The sequence below is a fragment of the Leucopleurus acutus genome (genome assembly GCF_964270905.1).
Source record: "Leucopleurus acutus genome assembly, chromosome: 12".
NCBI lineage: Eukaryota > Metazoa > Chordata > Mammalia > Artiodactyla > Delphinidae > Leucopleurus > Leucopleurus acutus.
Window position 1 is genome coordinate 49,779,673 of NC_139154.1, and position 19,872 is coordinate 49,799,544.

General features: G+C 38.8%; 2 protein-coding genes across 3 annotated transcripts in view; one reads left to right on the forward strand and one right to left on the reverse strand.

The window, feature by feature from the left end:
• The window catches only part of SPDYA (speedy/RINGO cell cycle regulator family member A), a 31,641-nt gene extending 30,639 nt beyond the window's left edge, over positions 1 to 1,002 (forward strand). The window contains exon 6 of the mRNA XM_082851493.1: positions 905 to 1,002. Coding sequence (XP_082707619.1) covers positions 905 to 993 — 89 coding nt within the window. The 3' untranslated portion in view covers positions 994 to 1,002. The remainder of the gene's footprint in view (positions 1 to 904) is intronic.
• Positions 900 to 19,700, reverse strand: TRMT61B (tRNA methyltransferase 61B; the record flags this gene model as incomplete). Of its 2 annotated transcripts, XM_082851492.1 has the most annotated exons (7): positions 900 to 1,302; positions 1,382 to 1,459; positions 2,177 to 2,403; positions 3,110 to 3,201; positions 11,037 to 11,227; positions 14,306 to 14,408; positions 18,972 to 19,700. In XM_082851492.1, the coding sequence occupies 7 exons, from the start codon at positions 19,683 to 19,685 to the stop codon at positions 1,259 to 1,261; spliced, it is 1,449 nt and encodes a 482-aa protein (XP_082707618.1). In that variant the 3' UTR covers positions 900 to 1,258. The 2 variants fall into 2 exon arrangements, with proteins under 2 accessions (XP_082707618.1, XP_082707617.1); XM_082851491.1 differs by having other exon boundaries at positions 900 to 1,459; positions 18,972 to 19,685.
• Between the last annotated feature and the right edge of the window lie 172 nt (positions 19,701 to 19,872).

Sequence of the window (19,872 nt, forward strand, 5' to 3'; positions counted from 1 at the left end):
CAGCTCAATTGACATTTGCATAGGTAATTACCTGATCAGAGCAAAACCTCTACTAAATCCTGTACTTCTCTGAAGTATTTATAACAGTTTTAGTTTTATATTTGTGTGATTATTTAATGTCTATCTCTACTATAGGCTGTAAAGTCTAAAAAGGCAGAGATTTTAGACTAAATTTTTCCACAGAACGAAAAATATGTAAAATGTTATTTAGAATATGTACATTATTTTAAGTAGTTCTAGCCTAAGGGATAAGTAGCATATATCCTCCCAGGCACTACTACTTCAAAACCTATAAAACATCTATATTTAAATAATAACTATAAGCTTATGTTTATCTGTAAAATGTGGATAATCTTAAGGATGAGCTACACATATTAAATGAAAAGATATTATAACGTTCTTAAAACAATGTAAGGCACATGGTAAATGTAAGGCACATGGTAAATAACATTATTCATAGTGCTTATGAATAATAATAAGCCCTAGTCCTAATTAATTCATATGTATAAAAAGTGTATCTCTCCAAACATTATCTTTGGCTGCGCCGTGCAGCTTGCAGGATCTTAGTTCTCTGACCAGGGATTGAATCTGGGCCATAGCAGTGAAAGCGCCGAGTCCTAACAACTGGACCAGCAGGGAACTCCCCAAACATTTGATTTATATAACAGAATAATTCTGATGTTCTTTCAAACTGTTAAAATGATTCTGAGAAAGATAAGAGATTCAAGAATTGCTACATCTTTTGTTACAATTTTTAAGATAGTTATTCTTATCAGTTTTCCCCCTATTATTTACTATAGCCCAGATTTGTTATTTTTTAAGACACATACAAGCCATTAAAATATGTATTTAAAATACACAGATACCTAAAATTTATCTCAAAATGCATATTTTATTTTGGTAGCCAATGACCATCAATCAAACAAAGAAAAGAAAACTAATTTCATGAAGGAAGACAAATCTATGGAGTGGTTTACAGGAAGTGAAGAATGAGATGGCTCAACTAAACAAACTTGGAATCATTAACTACAAAATGTCAAACTAACTGCAAGACAAGTGTCAAAATGGGACATTTAAGCAGTTTCGAAATGTTACACATCTTTCTCTAGCTTTTGTTACTTTTCAGAATTACATGTAAAAGTTATACAAATCATAGTAGTAGCTAAGAATACCAATCTATGAAAGTAGTGATTTGCAATACAAAGTTCTATTTTGATATTTTTCTTCACATCTTCAAATCAGTTGTCATCTGAGGTACTCAGTTAAGTTGTGGTTTGCACTTCCTCAACTTGACAAGAAAAGCTAATTTGAAGGGAGGAAAAGGTAAGGTCATTGCAATTTTGAGAAGAAAACACCATATAATATAGCATGGAAAACTTACCTGTATGACCAGTTTGCCAGTGTATAGGTCTAGCAATATAGGGAAATGATCCATAGGGAAAATCAGAATGTGATTCTTCTGTTATAGAACAAAATATGTATTGTAAGCTACATAAAATATTTTATAATTTGTTCACAAAACTGTTAAAAAACAAATTACTGTCCTTTTCCTGTAAGTTTTTTCCTCTCAGACTTTTTTTTTCTTTTAGCATTTGTCTTGGAGCTATTCTGACAGTTATCTTACAGAAACAACTTGTCAAGGATGACATGATAAACCTATATATGGTTTTATAACCAAATGGATAAGCTCATATCATAAATCAATGGATGTCTGAAAACTTGTTTATGGCCTAAGTAATGTGTACATACAACAAGGACCTAAATTTAGTTCTTTGAAAAATTCCTAGAAGTTGCTTTTTGGAATATTAGCTATTTGCATATCGGGTCCTATTAAATTCTTTCCCTTCAGTGATAATCACTGATCTAAATTTACAACATTATTTCGTATATTTAAAGTATTTCATAAGCCAATCCCCTTGTCACAAGTAAAATATGAATATTATAAGAAGTTCAGTTCTTCAAAGGTATCAGAGTTTTACATAAAAGGCAGGAAAAGTCATGATTCTGTCTCTTAAAAGATTTTAATTTAACAGAATAAATACCACATTTCAATTTCTATAGGAAAAACATAATAAATCCCTGAGAAATATTTTTATAATGTATTGCCCAATACATTCAGGAATGTATTCTCCATTTATTATTGCAAACACATGCATAAAATAAAACTGAAGCTCACCATGGTCATCTTCTTGAAACATCTCACCTTCAATTCTAATTTTCTTTTGAGAATGTAATTGTAAATCTCTGTTGATTTTAGGTTCCACTTTTTGAGGTAAAATTCCATTTTTCTGTTTTGCAAGGCAAACCAACCAATCTCTGACAATAACTTCACTTATCTTTTCACATGAGAGGGCAAGTTCACAGATGCGAATTCCATCTAAAAGTTCAATAACCTGTGTGATGCTTTCAAAAAAGTGAAAAATATAGTTTAAATTTCTACTACAATAATAACTTTATATTTAAGTTCACTATACCTCTTACGCCAATTTAAATGCTATGCTTAAATTAAAAGGGAAAAAATGTAAAAATGCAAGTTAGGGCACATAAGAGGAGAATACTAAGTAAAAACAATAAAGAGACTATAACGTCATTGTTCACATTACACTTTTAAAAACATTTCTTCTAAATTGTCAGAAGAAGTATGCATCTTATATTACCATTTATGTAAAGGATGATTTAAACAGCAATGTAACTGAATTTGGGACATATGCTGTTTCATAACAGTTTTTTTTTGACTTTTTAAAAAATTTATTTATTTATTTTGGGCTGCACTGGGTGTTCATTGCTGCGCGCAGGCTTTCTCTAGTTGTGGCGAGGGGGGCTACTCTTCGTTGCAGTGCGCGGGCTTCTCATTGTGGTGGCTTCTCTTGTTGTGGCACATGGGCTTAGTTGCTCCACAGCATGTGAGATCTTCCCAGACCAGGGCTTGAACCCATGTCCCTTGTGTTGGGAAGCAGATTTTTAACCACTGTGCCACCAGGGAAGCCCTTCATAACAGTTTTACGAGATAACATATACACTTAACTCAGTTACAAAATGAACACTTTAGCCTAGTACTTAAAACAAAACTGTGTTTGAAATATCATTACCAAAAAGTCACATTACTCACTTTGCTAGATACACAGCACATACACCACCCTGTTTAAGATTTGGGTATAAAACAGGCAAAGCAACTTGAGGATTCAACATATCCAAAGCTACCTGTAGTGGGGGAAAGAGAATCAGACTGAGTTTTGTTTAAATAAAGCATGTGTTTTCTTTTCTTATTGAGGTGAAATTATACACTTTGGGAAAGCAATTACCCAGTTAAAGTATTTCATTTTTTAGAATGTAATACTAATGACTGTCATTTTACCCCTCTCAAAAAGGCATACTTATAATTATACAATTTGTCATAGTACTTGACTACATAAAAATTGTAATGGCATGTCTTGTACTTGGCAATATTGATAATACAGGAATCTTTAGCTATATTTTATACACATACCTAGATACACACACACACACACACACACACACACACACACACACACACACACACACACACACACACAGTTGCCCCTTGAACAACATGGGTTTGAACTGCGCGGGTCCACTTAATGCAAGGATTTTTTTCAATAGTAAACACTACAGTACTACACAATCTGCGGTTGGTTGAATCTGAAGATGTGGAACCCTGGATATGTTGGAACCATGGATAGGGAGGGCCAACTATAAGTTATACTCAGATTTTTGACTGCACATAGGAGTGGTGCCCCTAAACCCCATGTTGTTCAAAGGTCAACTGTGGGCTTCCCTGGTGGCGCAGTGGTTGAGAGTCCGCCTGCCGATGCAGGGGACACGGGTTCGTGCCCTGGTCCGGGAAGATCCCACATGCCGCGGAGTGTCTGGGCCCGTGAGCCATGGCCGCGGAGTGTCTGGGCCCGTGAGCCATGGCCGCTGAGCCTGCGCGTCCGGAGCCTGCGCGTCCGGAGCCTGTGCTCCGCAACGGGAGAGGCCGCAACAGTGAGAGGCCCGCGTACCGCGAAAAAAAAAACAAAGGTCAACTGTATATGTAAAGTTTTTCAATGCTTTAGTTCAGCTTTTGGCAATAGAAATTCACATTATCTCAAATATGTATTTTTATGTTCAAAAGTGTTGAATAATTAATTTTAGAGATTCTAAAATTCAAGAATCATGTCCCTTGTTTCTTTACTCTTCATTCAGTTGCAGAATACAGGGCTGTACTCAAAAGATGTTGAATGAATGCAGAGTAAATGAAATTACAAAAAAATTCACTGAAAACAAAAATACAGTCAAATAGAAAATAAAGTGACTTACTGATAGATAGCTCTAGCAATCTAATGTAGTTGGCACATCATTATATTTACTAAATTAGAAATTATTGTTTATGTGTTTTTAAAAAAACAGTAATAATGGGTCATCATTCATTATTAATTTATTCACCAAATATTTACTGAGCATCTACCATGTGCCAAGTATTTTGCTAAGTGGTAAAAATATAATGGGAGCTTATATTCTATTTTGTTTCATAGGAACTTATATTCTAATTAAGGAATAGGCAGTAAACAAAAATCTAATAAATATGTAATTCAGAGGGTAATGAGTGACATGAAGAACTACAGGATTATAAAGGAGGACATGAAGGATAGAATGACAGGGCAGGGGAAGGAAGTACTATTTTATACATAGGCTGGTCAGTGACGATACCTAAAGAAAATAATTAAGGTTACCCTGTGGAAATTGAGGGGGGAAGTGTGCTCCAGATTCAGAGAACAGCAAATACAAATGCTCTGAGGCTGTAGGATACTTGGTGAGTCTGAGAAGGCCACAGTCGCTGCAGTGGAGACAAAAGGGGGAAAGTTGTAAGAGAAGAGTTCTCAGATGGTGGGGATGTGGTGGGGATGGGGAGGGACAGATTATGCAGAATCTTACAGACTTTAACTTTACTCAGGAAGCGAAAAGTCACTGGAGAGTTTGAGACATGGTCTGACTTTTTAAACTTTTTTGAATGTGATAAACATAACATAAAAGTTGCCATTTCAAGTGTACAATTCAGTGGCATTAAGTACATTCTGACTTGGGCAAGGAAAGATGATGGTGACTTGCAATAGCAAATAGCATTGGATGTGATGAGAACAGAGAGCCAATTAGAATTAGAATTGGCTGTCAGATGTGAGAGAAAGAAGTGAGAATGAATCCAGTGTTTTCATCCTAAGCTACTGAAAGAATGGAGATGTCATTTACTATTGAGGAAAATAATTTTAGGCAATGGGAAGAATAAGCTTGGGGAGAAATATTCGAGAATTCAAGATTTGGACACAAGTTTAATATGCCTATTAGGGCTTCCCTGGTGGCACAGTGGTTGAGAATCCGCCTACCAGTGCAGGGGACACGGGTTCAATCCCTGGTCCGGGAGGATCCCACATGCCGCAGAGCAACTAAGCCCGTGAGCCACAACTACTGAAACCCGTGCACCACAGCTGCTGGGAGCAACTAAGCCTGCTCTCCACAGCTGCTGAGGCCCACGCGCCTGGAGCCCGTGCTCCGTAATGGGAGAAGCCACTGGGATGGGAGGCCCACGCACCACAGCAAGGAGTGGCCCCCACTCGCCACAGCTGGGAAAAGTCCATGTGTAGCAAAAGGGACCCAATGCAGCCATAAATAAATGAATGAATAAATAAATAAATACTTTAAAAAAAAGATGCCTATTAGATATCCAAGTAAAGATCTCAATGACTAATCAAAGGGCCAACGGTGTGGACATATTGGTCTCTGTGACTGTAGTTTTAGTATATTATCAACAAGGAACAAAAATAAGACTACCAAGAAGCCTGCCATTCCAAAGCTCCATGGCTCAGCTAACAACATTACCATTCATTAGCCACTCAAATCAGGAAATTACAGTCACTATTTCTTTACCTTGAATTCTTTTTTGAGAATCTGTGGGGTTTTGATGCTTTTATTTGGATTAAAATTATCCAGTCCTACAAATCTACCTCTTAGTATTTCTCAAATTCATCCTACTGCTAATGCTTTAAGTCAGGACCTCATCATATCTTGTTGAAACATTACAATAGCTTTCTACATAGACTATGTAAATTCCATTCTTTCACCAGAATTATTCTGAAACAGGAATCTGGACATTCTACTCCCCTACTTAAGAACTCATCAATAGTTTTCCATTATCTAAAAGATAATGTCCACATGTCCTAGCTTGATATACACACAAGTGTTCTTCACTATCTAGTCCCTCATGACTGTATTTGCATCTTCATCTCCTCATTAGACCCAATTCTACAGCCATAATGTTTCATGCTTCTGAGTCTTTCTAATAAATGTTTATATGTCTACCTTTTCTTCTATATCGAAACCTCCTTTAAATGTATAATTCATTTTTGTCTTAGCATAGTACGCGGCACACAGCAGGTCTCTAATACATATTTGTGGAATCAAGAAAGTGGTTCAGTAATTCAGAGAAAGATGATAATCCTCCACTTAGATGATTAAGGTATATTCCATGGAGGAGACAACCTTTTATCTAAGCTTTGAAGGAAAAGTAGAATTTAAACAGGTAGGGACTTCCCTGGTGGTGCAGTGGTTAAGAATCCGCCTGCCAATGCAGGGGACATGGGTTCGAGCCCTGGTCCGGGAAGATCCCACATGCCGTGGAGCAACTACGCCCATGCGCCACAACTACTGAGCCTGCACTCTAGAGCCCGCAAGCCACAACTACTAAGCCCGTGTGCCACAACTACTGAAGCCCACACGCCTAGAGCCGGTACTCCACAACAAGCGAAGCCACTGCAGTGAGAAGCCCACACACTGCAACGAAGAGTAGCCCCCGCTCGCCGCAACTAGAGAGAGCCTGCGCGCAGCAATGATCCAATGCAGCCAAATAAATAAATTAAATAAATAAATTTATTTTAAAAAATAAACAGGTAGAGAAAAGGGAAAAGGAGAAAACTAATGATGAAAATCATAGCTAATAATAATTTAATGCTTACTATATATCAGGTACTGTTCTATGCACTTTACAGAAACACCTCATTTAATCCTCAACAACACTATGAAATAGGTATTAGTATTGATTACTATTCCTATTTAATACATGAGGTGACTGAGGCACAGAAAGATTAAGTAATTTACCCACGGTCATATTAGCTACTATGGAGCCTAAGTGAACCAGGATGAATAAACTCCAAAACTTACTTCCCTCTATTCACTCCCTCCTTTTCTCTCCTCAGAGATAATCATTGTCCGGAAGTTGGGAATGTTGCCAAATAATTTTATGCTTCTACAACATATGTATATAGCTACAAACAATACATGGTACTGTTTTTAAAATTTTACATATATGTAGCTATTCCATACTTATTCTTGAATAATTCATTTTTCACTCAGTTCTATGAGATTTTTTTTATTGGAGTATAATTGCTTTACAATGTTGTGTTAGTTTCTGCTGTACAATGAAGTGAATCAGCTATATGTATACATATATCCCCTCCCTCTTGGACCTCCCTCCCATCCCCCACCCATCCCACCCATCTAGGTCATCACAGAACACCGAGCTGAGCTCCCTGTGCTATACCGCAGGTTCTAACTAGCTATCTTACACATGGTAGTGTATCTATGTCAAATCTAATCTCCCAATTCATCCCACCCTCCCCTTTCCCTCCATGTCCACGCGTCTGTTCTCTACATCTGCATTTCTATTCCTGCCCTGGAAATAGGTTCATCTGTACTATTTTTCTAGATTCCACATATATGCATTAATATACGATATTTGTTTTTCTCTTTCTGACTTACTTCACTCTGTGTGACAAACTCTAGGTCCATCCACATCTCTACAAGTGACCCAATTTCGTTCCTTTTTATGGATGAGTAATAGTCCATTGTCTATATGTACCACATAGTCTTTATCCATTCATCTGTCAATGGACATTTAGGTTGTTTCCATGTCCTGGCTATTGTAAATAGTGCTGCATTGAACATTGGGACATATGTGTCTTTTTGAATTATGGTTTTCTCAGGGAGATTTATTGATGTAGATACAGTACATTTATTTCACTGTTAAATAATACCATTGTTAGTATTCCACCATGTCCATTCCTCTTTTGATGGTTAGGTTGTTTACAAAATGTATTAAAATTTGTTTAAAATCTTTTATTAGCCATTTTTTTCTTGTTCTGTTCTCTTTGTCTTTGTGGTTCAACACCTTTTTTTATTCATCTACCCTCATTTGAGATGGCAGGAGTATAGGCAGGTTATATAAAAAAGCTAAAGAAAGGAAGGTTGAGATCAGATTCTGAAGGACACCATAAATCTTTGAAAGAAAAGTTCCTAATTGGTTTCTCAGCAGGAGAGTGACAGCATGAGAACTAGATTAGTCTAAAGATGAGGAGAATGGATTGGAAGTGTGAAGGCCCAGGAGGTGAGATGGCAGCTAGGAGAGGAATTAAGTAGTCAAGGAAGCAATAATCAACTAGGATAACAATAACCAGAAATCAAGTGGTGGGAACATGCATAGAAATTTATGTTTACTAGTATGGAGGTTCCTTAAAAAACTAAAAGTAGAGTTGCCATTCAAAAAGATACATGCACCCCCATATTCACAGCAGCACTATTTACAACAGCCGAGATATGGAAGCAACCTAAATGTCCACTGATAGATGAATGGATAAAGAAGATGTGGTACATATACACAATGGAATACTACTCAGCCATAAAAAAGAATGAAATAATGCCATTTGCAGCAACATGGATGGCCCTAGAGATTATCAAACTAAGTGAAGTAAGTCAGAAAGAGAAAGATAAATACCGTATGATATCACTTACATGTGGAATCTAAAATACAGCACAAATGAACTTATTTATGAAACAGAAACAGACTCATAGACATAGAAAACAAACTTCTGGTTACCAAAGGGGAAAGGGGGTGGGGGAGGGATGAAGTAAGAATTTGGGATTAACAGATACAAACTACTATATATAAAATATCAATAGATGAATAAGGTCCTACTGTATGAACTATATTCAATATCCTGGAATAAACCACAATGGAAAGGAATATGAAAAAGAATATGTATATATATATGTACAACTGAATCACTTTGCTGTACACCAGAAAATAACACAACATTGTAAATCAACTATACTTCAATAAAATAAATAAATAAACATCCTCTCCCCCAAAGATATTTATGTTTACTATATGCCTCTTGAGTTTTGGTCAAGTGCTACCTTCAAGCAGGACTTTCACCAACTGACAATTTTTAGAGACTTTCTTAAAGAAAGGAAAATTCTTCATGATCTAGCTTTAACTTAATAATTCTATATTATGAGTAATTTATTTATGAACTCCAACTATAATTCTTTGCCCCAATAGTATATGACTCTTCCCCAGAAGCTGACAGTTCTCCTCCTTCTATATGCTCTGAGTATTCATCTGTCACTATTATTCAAGAGAGATTCAATTGAAAAAATCTAGTAAGGAGTATTCTTTCCTTTGGAACAGGGATGGATGTTTCAGCAGGTTTCCACTAGGCTGTAACAATACTGTTAAAATCCTTTGTTGTGTTTCATGCTCATCAAGCAGAATTCTGATGACCAATTAAACTCCCACGTATCTGTGACGTTCCTATGGATGGCCTACATAGAACAAGTCCTCTTTCTGTCCTTATTGAGCTATATAATGTGCAAGCCAAACAAGGATGAGGAAAAAAAAACACAAACTGTGGTCCTTGTGTCCAGGAAGCTGTGCCACTGTAGCTATTGGCTTTAGTTATATCAGAGATAGGAACCAGTCCTGATAAAAATCACCTCTTTAAACTTTACTTCATTTCTCACCTAGTTTCCCTTATAAAGTTCCTAAAATAAGCTTCCAATAGCCAATTAAGAAAAGTGAAGAAGGGACTTCCCTGGTGGCACAGTGGTTAAGAATCCACCTGCCAATGTAGGGGACACGGGTTCGAGCACTAGTCCAGAAGATCCCACATGCTGCGGAGCAACTAAGCCCATACGCCACAACTACTGAGCCTGCGCTCTAGAGCCCATGAGCCACAACTAATGAGCTCGTGTGCTACAACTACTGAAGCCCACACACCCAGAGCCCATGCTCCGCAACAAGAGAAGCCACCACAATGAGAAGCACGTGCAACGCAATGAAGAGTAGCCCCTGCTCGCTGCAACTAGAGAAAGCCCGTGCACAGCAACAAAGACCCAACACAGCCAAAAATAAATAAATAAAATAAAATAAATAAATTTATTTAAAAAAAAAAAGAAAGAAAAGCGAAGAAGACTTCTTACCCAGACCTCAGTCCATAGTGTCAAGCCATGAACTGATAATGGCATCATCAAGGGTAAGGCAACTTAAACTAGAATTGTGAAACTCTGAGGTCATCTGATAGCACTATGGCCCATATCTCCACCATCACTGTTCACAGCTTAAAATGGCATTGTCTCGTCGTCTATCCTTTTATCTTCATACTACTCTGCTTCTCCTCCCCTAACTCAACCTCCCACTCCTCCTTCTCCTCACAAATCCCTCCACTCCACTTTCTGGAGCTTTGTTCACAATAAATATGCCTCTATCCTCAACATCTTTAATTGACACTCCTCTACATCCTGACTTTAACTGTCTAAAGATGCCTCTTGCCTCTTCCCTCAAAACTGAAGGCTATTTATTCCCCCAAATCTCACAATATGAGGTCAGGTGTGGGGCTCAGTATGCTCCCAATGCTGCTTCCAAATTATTATTCCTTTATCCTAGAAACGTTGAAGTTCATGATGCTCAACTACTCCTCCTAGTATTTCATCATTACCCCACATTTATTAACAACTTTGGTACCTAATTCAGTATATCTCTCTGCTCTGAATCCCACCATGATATTAAAGGAAAATATTCCTCCCACTCTTAGAGATAGAAATGGGGCAAATAATGAAGGAAGATACTTTTCCATATAAAAGAAGCATGGTCCTTGTTTTCTTTGTACTCAGTATTAGGTAATATCATAGGACTACTTTAGAAAACTTACCGCATCAAATGTTAAAGATTTTATGTCTTCAGTTGCTCCTAAAATATCCTTATGAATAAAATCCACGTTGTCTGGCCACTCTTCTACATGACTCATTTTCCATGAATCACGCCAGTGTTTGTAATTCTTCTTAGCCAGTTCATGGTGGTCTTTTCTAATTTCAAAACTTATGACTCGTCCTTGTGATCCAACTTAATTTAAAAAAAAATCACGACATTACACAGTATTAATCAGTACATAAAGAATGTCAAAATTTTATTTGGCAAAGATATTACATGGATGTGAAAAAATAATTCAAATAGTTCAAGGTTACAAAAGTCTCTACCCTATCCCAAATACCCAATCAATCCCCCTCATCAGAGACAATCATTCCACCATAGTTATTTGCCCTTCCCGAGAAAGTCGCTGCCTATAGTACAAGTGTACAAGTATCTTTCTCTGTTTTTAACACACATTGTTACCTGTCATATATACTGTCCTGTACCTTCCTTCTTATTTACCAATGCCATTTCAGTGATTAATGATCTACTGCATTTTTTAAAACAGCTATTATGTTCCATTGTATGACTATGCCACAGTTTATTTAACCAGTCACCTACTGATGAACATTTAGCTTGTTTCTAGTCTTATTTATTATTATTTGTTATTTATTTATTATTTATTATTTGTTATTATTTATTATTTGTTATTATCTATAACAAACAATATTGCAATAAAAATTATTTTGCCTAAGTCTTTGTACACATGAGCCAGTATATCTATAGGATAAAGTCCTAAAAAAGGAATTGCTGACTCAAGGGATATGTGAATATTTTTATTTTGAAAATTATTACCAAATTGTCCTCCAAAAAAACAATGATACCAATTTACACTCGACCAACAATGTATTAGAGTGCCTATTTCTCCATATTCTCTCCAACAAAGAGTTATCAAACTTTTTACCTGTGTCAATCTAAAAATTGCATATAGTTTATCACTGTAGTTTTAATTTGCATGTCTTTTGGATGTCATATGGATGAAGTTAGGCCTTTCAGATACTTAAAAGATACTTGTTTGTTTGTTTTTTTAAATTTATTTATTTTTGGCTGTGTTGGGTCTTTGTTGCGGTGCTCGGGCTTCTCTTGTTACAGAGCATGGGCTCTAGGTGCATGGGCTTCAGTAGTTGTGGCATGTGGGCTCAGTAGTTGTGGCTCACAGGCTCTAGAGCACAGGCTCAGTAGTTGTGGCGCACAGACTTAGTTGCTCCGTGGCATGTGGGATCTTCCCAGACCAGGACTCGAACCCATGTCCCCTGCATTGGCAGGCGGATTCTCAGCCACTGCGCCATCAGGAAAGCCCCAATACTTGTATTTTTGTGTGTGTCTGAAAAACTTTCAAACTATTTATCATAGTAATGCTGCAGTTTCACAGAAAACTACTACATTTTAACTTACGGCAATTAATTTTCTACCCACCTCTATATGAGGTGATTTGATACCATTTGGAGGCTGTCCCAGATCAATCAGTCTATAGTTAAAATGAAGAGTTTAAATTGCAGCATGTCTCTTTAAAATGTAAGTCCAGGTGTAAGTCATCATGTTCTCAAGGGATAAAAATTAATGTTAATAGTAGCATAAGCTAAACACTTTAGAGAATTATGGTGAAAATAAATCCATCCTGAAAGTAAACAGCAATAATTTCTTGATCACTCATAGTTTGGGATTATTTATGCCATGACACTCCTCCAACACTATAGATATTAGAAATACAAACATTCCTCTTGTTTCACAAATTTTTTATAAATTCACTTTGTCAAATGCATTTAGGAATCTGTCACAGATTGTGAAGAAATGGCTGCCTTTAACTATGCACAGAAAAGAGTCCAACAAAAGATGTGAGGAGCCCAAAATGAATTTCCTGACCCAGTATAAGTTGGATTATGTTTGTATGTGATGACAATAGGTCAAAAAACAAAAGGTTTAAGTTTAATTCAGTATATGTCTATCTGTAATCTTTATAAAATCTACCCACATACACCTACAACTGCTCTAACCATGTTTATTAGCTAAAAAGGAATGCATTTATAAAACCAACATGAATGATTAAAAAAAAAATCTACCAAAAGAGAATGCTGTCTATTACTAGGTGAGAAAGGGAACACTGCAGAGGCAGCCAAACAAGCCAAAGCCATCCTGACAATCAGAGGAATTAAGTGGTCAAAGGGAGCAATAATCAACTACAATAACAGTAACCAGAAATCAAGTGGTGGGAACACGAACAGATATTTATGTTTACTATGTACCTCTTGAGTTTTGATTAGGTGCTACCTTCAAGCAGTACTTTTACCGACTGACAATATTTAGAGACTTTCTTAAAGAAAGGAAAATTCTTCGTGATCTACCTTTAGCTTAATAGTTCTATATTACGTATTAATTTATTCATGAACAGCAAAAATAATTCTTTGCTCCTGATAGTATATGACTCTTCTCCAGCAGCTGACAGCCCTCCTCCTTCTATATTCTCTCATACTGAGTATTCACTTGGCACTATTATCAACAAACACATGTACATGTGTGCACAAAAGACAAGTACAAGAATGTTCAGAGAAGCACTATTCACAACGTTCAACTCAAATGCCCATCAACAGCAGAATGGATAAACTGTGCTTTACTTACAAAAATGGCAACTAACATGAAATAACCATCGCTGCATGCAATGGCTGAATCTCACGAACAGAACGTTGAATGAAAGCAACCAGATTCGAAAGAGTACAATACTACAGGATTCCTTTTACGTAAGATTCAAAACAGGCAAAACTAATCAATGGTGATAAAAGTCAGAGTGGTGGCTACCTTCTACCTTCGGGTAGGATAAGGACTGAGAAGGGATTTGAGGAGGTTTCAGTGGTACAGTAACATTCCCTGTCTTGATCTGGGTAATAACTACGTGAGAGTGGTCACGATATAAAAATTCATTGAGGTATACACTTATGATCTGTGTACTTTTCTGTAGCTATGTTATGTTCTAAAAAAAAATTTAGTTAAAAAAAAGCATGGAGGGAGCAACAGAAAGCAAACAGAGAGAGGGTTAGACAGAGAATGACTTGAATAAATGCACAAAATGGAAAGAAAAACAGTTGCTTACATTTGATTTCAAGGAGAATGCTCTCTATCACAAAGTTATGTGAATATTTTCTGAAACATCTGTATCTATTTAACTTCCCGTTATTATGGACAGACTGAATGTTTTCTTTGTCATCTAAATTCAACTCATTTATCCCAATCTCTTACCTGCTTTGGATAAAAACAAGCTCGTTCCACCAGAGCCCGAGCCAGCTTCCAAAACAGTATCACCTGGGTGGATATTCATCATCAACAGTATCATATTCATATCCTATGATTGAAACACAGAATGGGTGACTCTGTGACCAATAAATATGTACTAAGCACCTAGGCTTACAAACACTATGTTGGACTTGGAGAAAAGAAGTGAAAAAAAAAAAGGATTAAACTCTGGCCCTGCCTACCAAAAGTTTATATTTTACTTGATGAAATGAGAGATTCAAGAATCAGGTAGCAAATACAGAAGCACTTCAGTATAATATTGAAATTACAGAAAATAAGAATAGGAGCTCAGAGAAAGGAGAAATCAGCAGACTGCCCTACCTTAAAGACATAGAGAATTTAAGGAAACAGTCACAAAGTAGAAACATTTTTAAACAAAAAAGAGGTAGAGTAATAAACACAGTTTGCCCATCTCAGGAGAAGCGGTAAGGAGAGACCTGAATCCATGCTAACGCATCTGAACTTAACCTGGTAAGTAACTGGGGCATGTCACTGAGGTAATATTAATGGCATTTTATAAAGATTAATCTGTGAGATGAATACAGGATGTACTAGAATAGAAAAAAATTAGAGGTATAAAGACCAGTTAGGAAGTTATTACATAATCTCTGCATGAAATGATGAATGCTCATTAGAATTAGCATACCAGGAATAGACAGGAGGACTCATTTGCCAAACTTTATAACTAAAGAATTGTTTTGTTAACAGGAATATCATGGATGATAGTAGTAATAGCTGTTTATTGAAATTTCACCAGGTGCCAGGCTTCTGTTAACTATGCAAACTGCTTTCAAACATTATCTTGTTTAATCAGAATACTAATATGAGAAAAGTATCACCATCCCCATTATAAGGATGAGAAATCAAAAAAGTAATTTGCCCAAAGTCACACAGCCAGGAATCAAGTGGGCAAGTCAGCGGTAGACCTGATGTTGAACTCCCAAACATCTCCTAACCATGCTGTTGATCATTTCACTATATATTACAAATGCTATAGAGAGAGAAAATTTTAAATGTTAGCATTTATTTCAACAGCCCCCCAATAACAAACCTTTCGAAGTTGCTAATAAGCAGCACATCTGGTAAGGTTTTACTATCTTTTCCTTCTCTGGCAAAAGCTGCTTTGAAAATTCTAAAAGAAACAGGAGGTTTTCTAGGATCCTCTGTTGAGTCACAACAAAGTTGTGTATTAAATATAGGTTTGGATGCATAAGAAACTATTTAACAGGTACAGTTATCTAATTAAAAGCCAAAATGTATTTTCTTTTTTTTTTTCTTTTGCGGTACGCGGGCCTCTCACTGTTGTGGCCTCTCCCGTTGCGGAGCACAGGCTCCGGACGCGCAGGCCCAGCGGCCATGGCTCACGGGACCAGCCGCTCCGCGGCATGTGGGATCCTCCGGGACCGGGGCACGAACCCGTGTCCCCTGCATCGGCAGGCGGACTCCCAACCACCGCGCCACCAGGGAAGGAAAGGGAAGCCCTCAAAACGTATTTTCTGAAATGATGGACTAAGGCTTGAACCAAATGATACTTAGACACATAATCCTTAAGGTGTATTAGTCAAAAAGTTTCATTAACAAATTCAAAGTCTTTCAGACATACATATCCTCTCCCATCTGCCAGGCACGTGGGAGTAGAGGTGGGAGGGGGCACAGATAACTTCACACAGGAGTGGGAGGCAGCTCCAGTAGCCATTTCAGTGAAATGCCCTGGAGAAGGCAGTTCTATTTCCTTGGCTCTTTCATATAAGACTAGAATTATAAAATTAAAAAAAAAAACGTTAGCACACTTTAACTTTTGCTTCCTGCCATTCAGGTTACCTGGTCTCCATGGAATGAGGTTGGAGCCCATTTTACACATCCTAGCGATTTCAGTCCAAAACTGGGGTGGGAATAGCATTTATTCATTTCCTTGCCTCTTTCCAAAAGGGATTTGAAGCTACTGGGAGACTCCTCTGAAGATATGAAATATCACTCTACTATTGAGTTTTCTATACATTTTAAAACTTTAGGCTTTCAAACAATCTTTTCAGACTTTTTCCTTTTTTTCCTTGGCAGGAATTTTAATCTCTTTCCTAACTAATTCAACAATATAAACCTAATCCTCAGCAGAAGGTTTTAACAACTGGGCTGCACTTTAGTCTTAAGTGGCAACAATTCCTACTCTCCAATGGTTCTTATATAAGTATTCCAAACACGCAAATCAGCAGAAAAGATTAATTTAAAAATTTAGGGAGTGTTGGGAATTCCCTGGCATTCCAGTGGTTAGGACTTGGCACTTCCACTGCTATGGTCCCAGGTTCAAACCCTGGTTGGGGAACTAAAATCCCGCAAGCCACAGGGTGTGGCCTAAATAAATAAAAATAAAATAAAAATAAAAATTTAGGGAGTGTTGCCATTTATACTTCTACTCCAAACCTAAAAGTGCTTGATATTGACCCCTGTGAAATGTTCACACTTTACACGTAACTATTAGGAAGTTTATTCAAAATTGCTCCCTCAGACCAACTTTTAATATTAAGATAAAACTACATAATTCTACGGAGGAGACCAGCTTTCAAAAGTCAGTGGAGGGACTTCCCTGGTGGCGCAGTGGTTAAGAATCCTCCTGCCAATGCAGGGGTCTTGGGTTCGAGCCCTAGTCCCGGAAGATCCCACATGCTGCAGAGCAACTAAGCCCGTGCGCCACAACTACTGAGCCTGCGCTCTAGAGCCCGCGAGCCACAACTACGGAAGCCCGCGCCTAGAGCCTGTGCTCCACAACAAGAGAAGCCGCCGCAATGAGAAGCCCTTACAGTGCAAAGAAGAGTAGCCCCCACTCGTAACCAGAGAAAGCCCGTGCGCAGCAGTGAAGATGCAAAGCAGCCAAAAATAAATAAATTTATTAAAAAATATACATATATAGAGACTGGATTCCTACTTAGAACCTTCCAACAGTCACCCAATGCACATGGAATAAAATACTCATATCTCCAACCACAGCACATCTCCTACCATTCTCTCCCTCACCTAACCCATTCAGCCCACAGCAGGAACTCTGCAATACTCTTCCCTTTGCAAGCACTCTGCTTCTAGATCTTTGCAAGGCTGGCTCTTCTTAATTAGTTTATCAAATGTACCTCCTCAGAGACCTTCTCTAACCACCTGACATAAAGTATTCTCCTCCCCCAGGTTACCCAACACAATGTTATTGTTAATCTACTTGTCTTCATGGCACTTAGCACTACCTGAAATTATCGAATTCTTTCATTTACTTGTTTGTTCCTTGTCACCTCCTCTAGGACATAAGGTCTATGTTGAGAGCAAGGACTGTGGTTCACCGCTTCACCTCCCTAAAATAGTGCCCTGAATATATAAGGTAGGCGAGTATTTACTAAAGAAATAATGAATGATTCCTCATCTAGGACTAGGAGGAGGAGTTGTTACAAAGGAACATTCTGCTCAAGGACAGTGACTGTGACTAATGATTAAAATAAACCACTAGCAATGGATGATTAGCATAAGATTGTAACAAGAAACTAGGTAGATAATTTACTTATAAATAATATTCCTTTTATGTTTAGTGTCTAATTTTATCTGTTTTCATATAAATTTTTTTTTTCTAATGGGAAAAGCATAGTGAGGGCTTCCCTAGCGGCGCAGTGGTTAAGAATCCGCCTGCCAATGCAAGGGACATGGGTTCGAGCCTTGGTCCGGGAAGATCCCACATGCCACGGAGCAACTAAGCCCATGCGCCACAACTACTAAGCCCGCGTGACACAACTACTAGACCCCGTGTTCCGCAACAAGAGAAGCCACCGCAATGAGAAGCCCGCGCACCACGACGAAGAGTAGCCCCCACTCTCCGCAACTAGAGAAAGCCCGTGCGCAGCAAAGACCAAATGCAGCCAAAAATAAAATAAAATTTAAAATATATTTAGGGCTTCCCTGGTGGCGCAGTGGTTGAGAGTCCGCCTGCCGATGCAGGGGACACGGGTTCGTGCCCCGGTCTGGGAAGATCCCACATGCCGCGGGGCGGCTGGGCCCGTGGGCCATGGCAGCTGAGCCTGCGCGTCCAGAGCCTGTGCTCCGCAACGGGAGAGGCCAAAACAGTGAGAGGGCCCGCGTACTGAAAAACAACAACAACAACAACAACAACAACAACAAATATATATATTTTTTAAAAAGCATAGTTTGATATCTATTGTTGACAAAATATACCTCTAACAACATGCCTGATTAAATATGATGCTTAAAATATCGCCACAGTGGTACTAAAAAATTGTCCCCAAGAGTTCAACGTTCTCTTGAATGCTGAACTCGCAAACTTAAGAATTATGGGGAATAAATACACATTCTTATTGCCCAGTGAGTCCACATCACTCTATATAGTAAATCACTTTACAGATCCGAGAATCGAGGCTCCCAAGTTAAAATTAAAATCTGGCTATTTCTTCCTAAAATTAGTAATCATAAAATATGTAAAAGTCATAGCCATTGGTTAAAAAAAAAGTGAGAACAATAAAAACTTGAAACGTGCTGAGATGTGCTTTAAGTACATTAATCAGGTCTGTAGTACTGCATCCGTTTTGCTCTTGGTGGAACCAAATGAACCTAACTCCCATCGCATTACCTTAGGATATGTTATGGCAGGCCCTCTTTGCATCAGTAATACATAGTCTTCCAATGCTGGCCTCCTCAGCATGAAGTGCTTACCAGAGGAACTCCTCAGTATCTGGCCGGGGAACTTCCCCACGATCTCGCTGAACGGGACTGCCCCCCAGATACTATTTAAGTGTCCGGCATTGCTCAACCTAAATAATTTTTTAAATTGTGTTTCTCTCTTCCCAGTCTCAGCTAAAATCAGCTCCCCAGCCCGAAAAGGCACCTCTCGGGTAGTTGACCAGGAAGAGGAGACGTGAAGTTCGTCATCCTTGGTGGCAGGCTGGGCCAAGGCGGGCAGTGAGGGACCGCCGGATCCCTGGTGTGCGGGACCCGACTGGCCCTGGTCTTCACTCGAGCCCTCGTGCTTTCGAGGGGGTGACTCCTTTCGCGGCGTCGGTAGTCTGAGGCTTTCCAGTGACGAAAGACATCTGGTCCCAAGTCCCCGGACGAGCGGAGGGAGAGATGGAGGCGACTCTACGTCTGGGGCTTTCCTCTGTGCCGCCTCGCGCTCTCCTTCTTCATCTCGCGCGTCTCTAGACGAGAATTTGCAACACAATAACCGGGCTCTCTCGAAGGGCTCTTGCCCAAGGCAGCGCAGGAATGGACAGGTCCCGAACCCTGGCCACCTCCGGAGACGCCTCAGCGGTAGCAAGACCAGACCCAGGCGCCTGGTTGACAGCATGATGACCCGCGCAGGCGACTGTCGCAGGCGACTGTCGCAGGGCCGAGGCTCCGCCTCTCGCTGCGCGCAGCATTGACGCAGCTGCCTGGGGGATGGACAGCTATTTCGCCGGAAGAACTCTGCTACAGCGCCTGCGTCCCGCGGAGGGGCGCAGCGGCCGAGTTGGCAGCCCGGGGTTCCGTGAGGT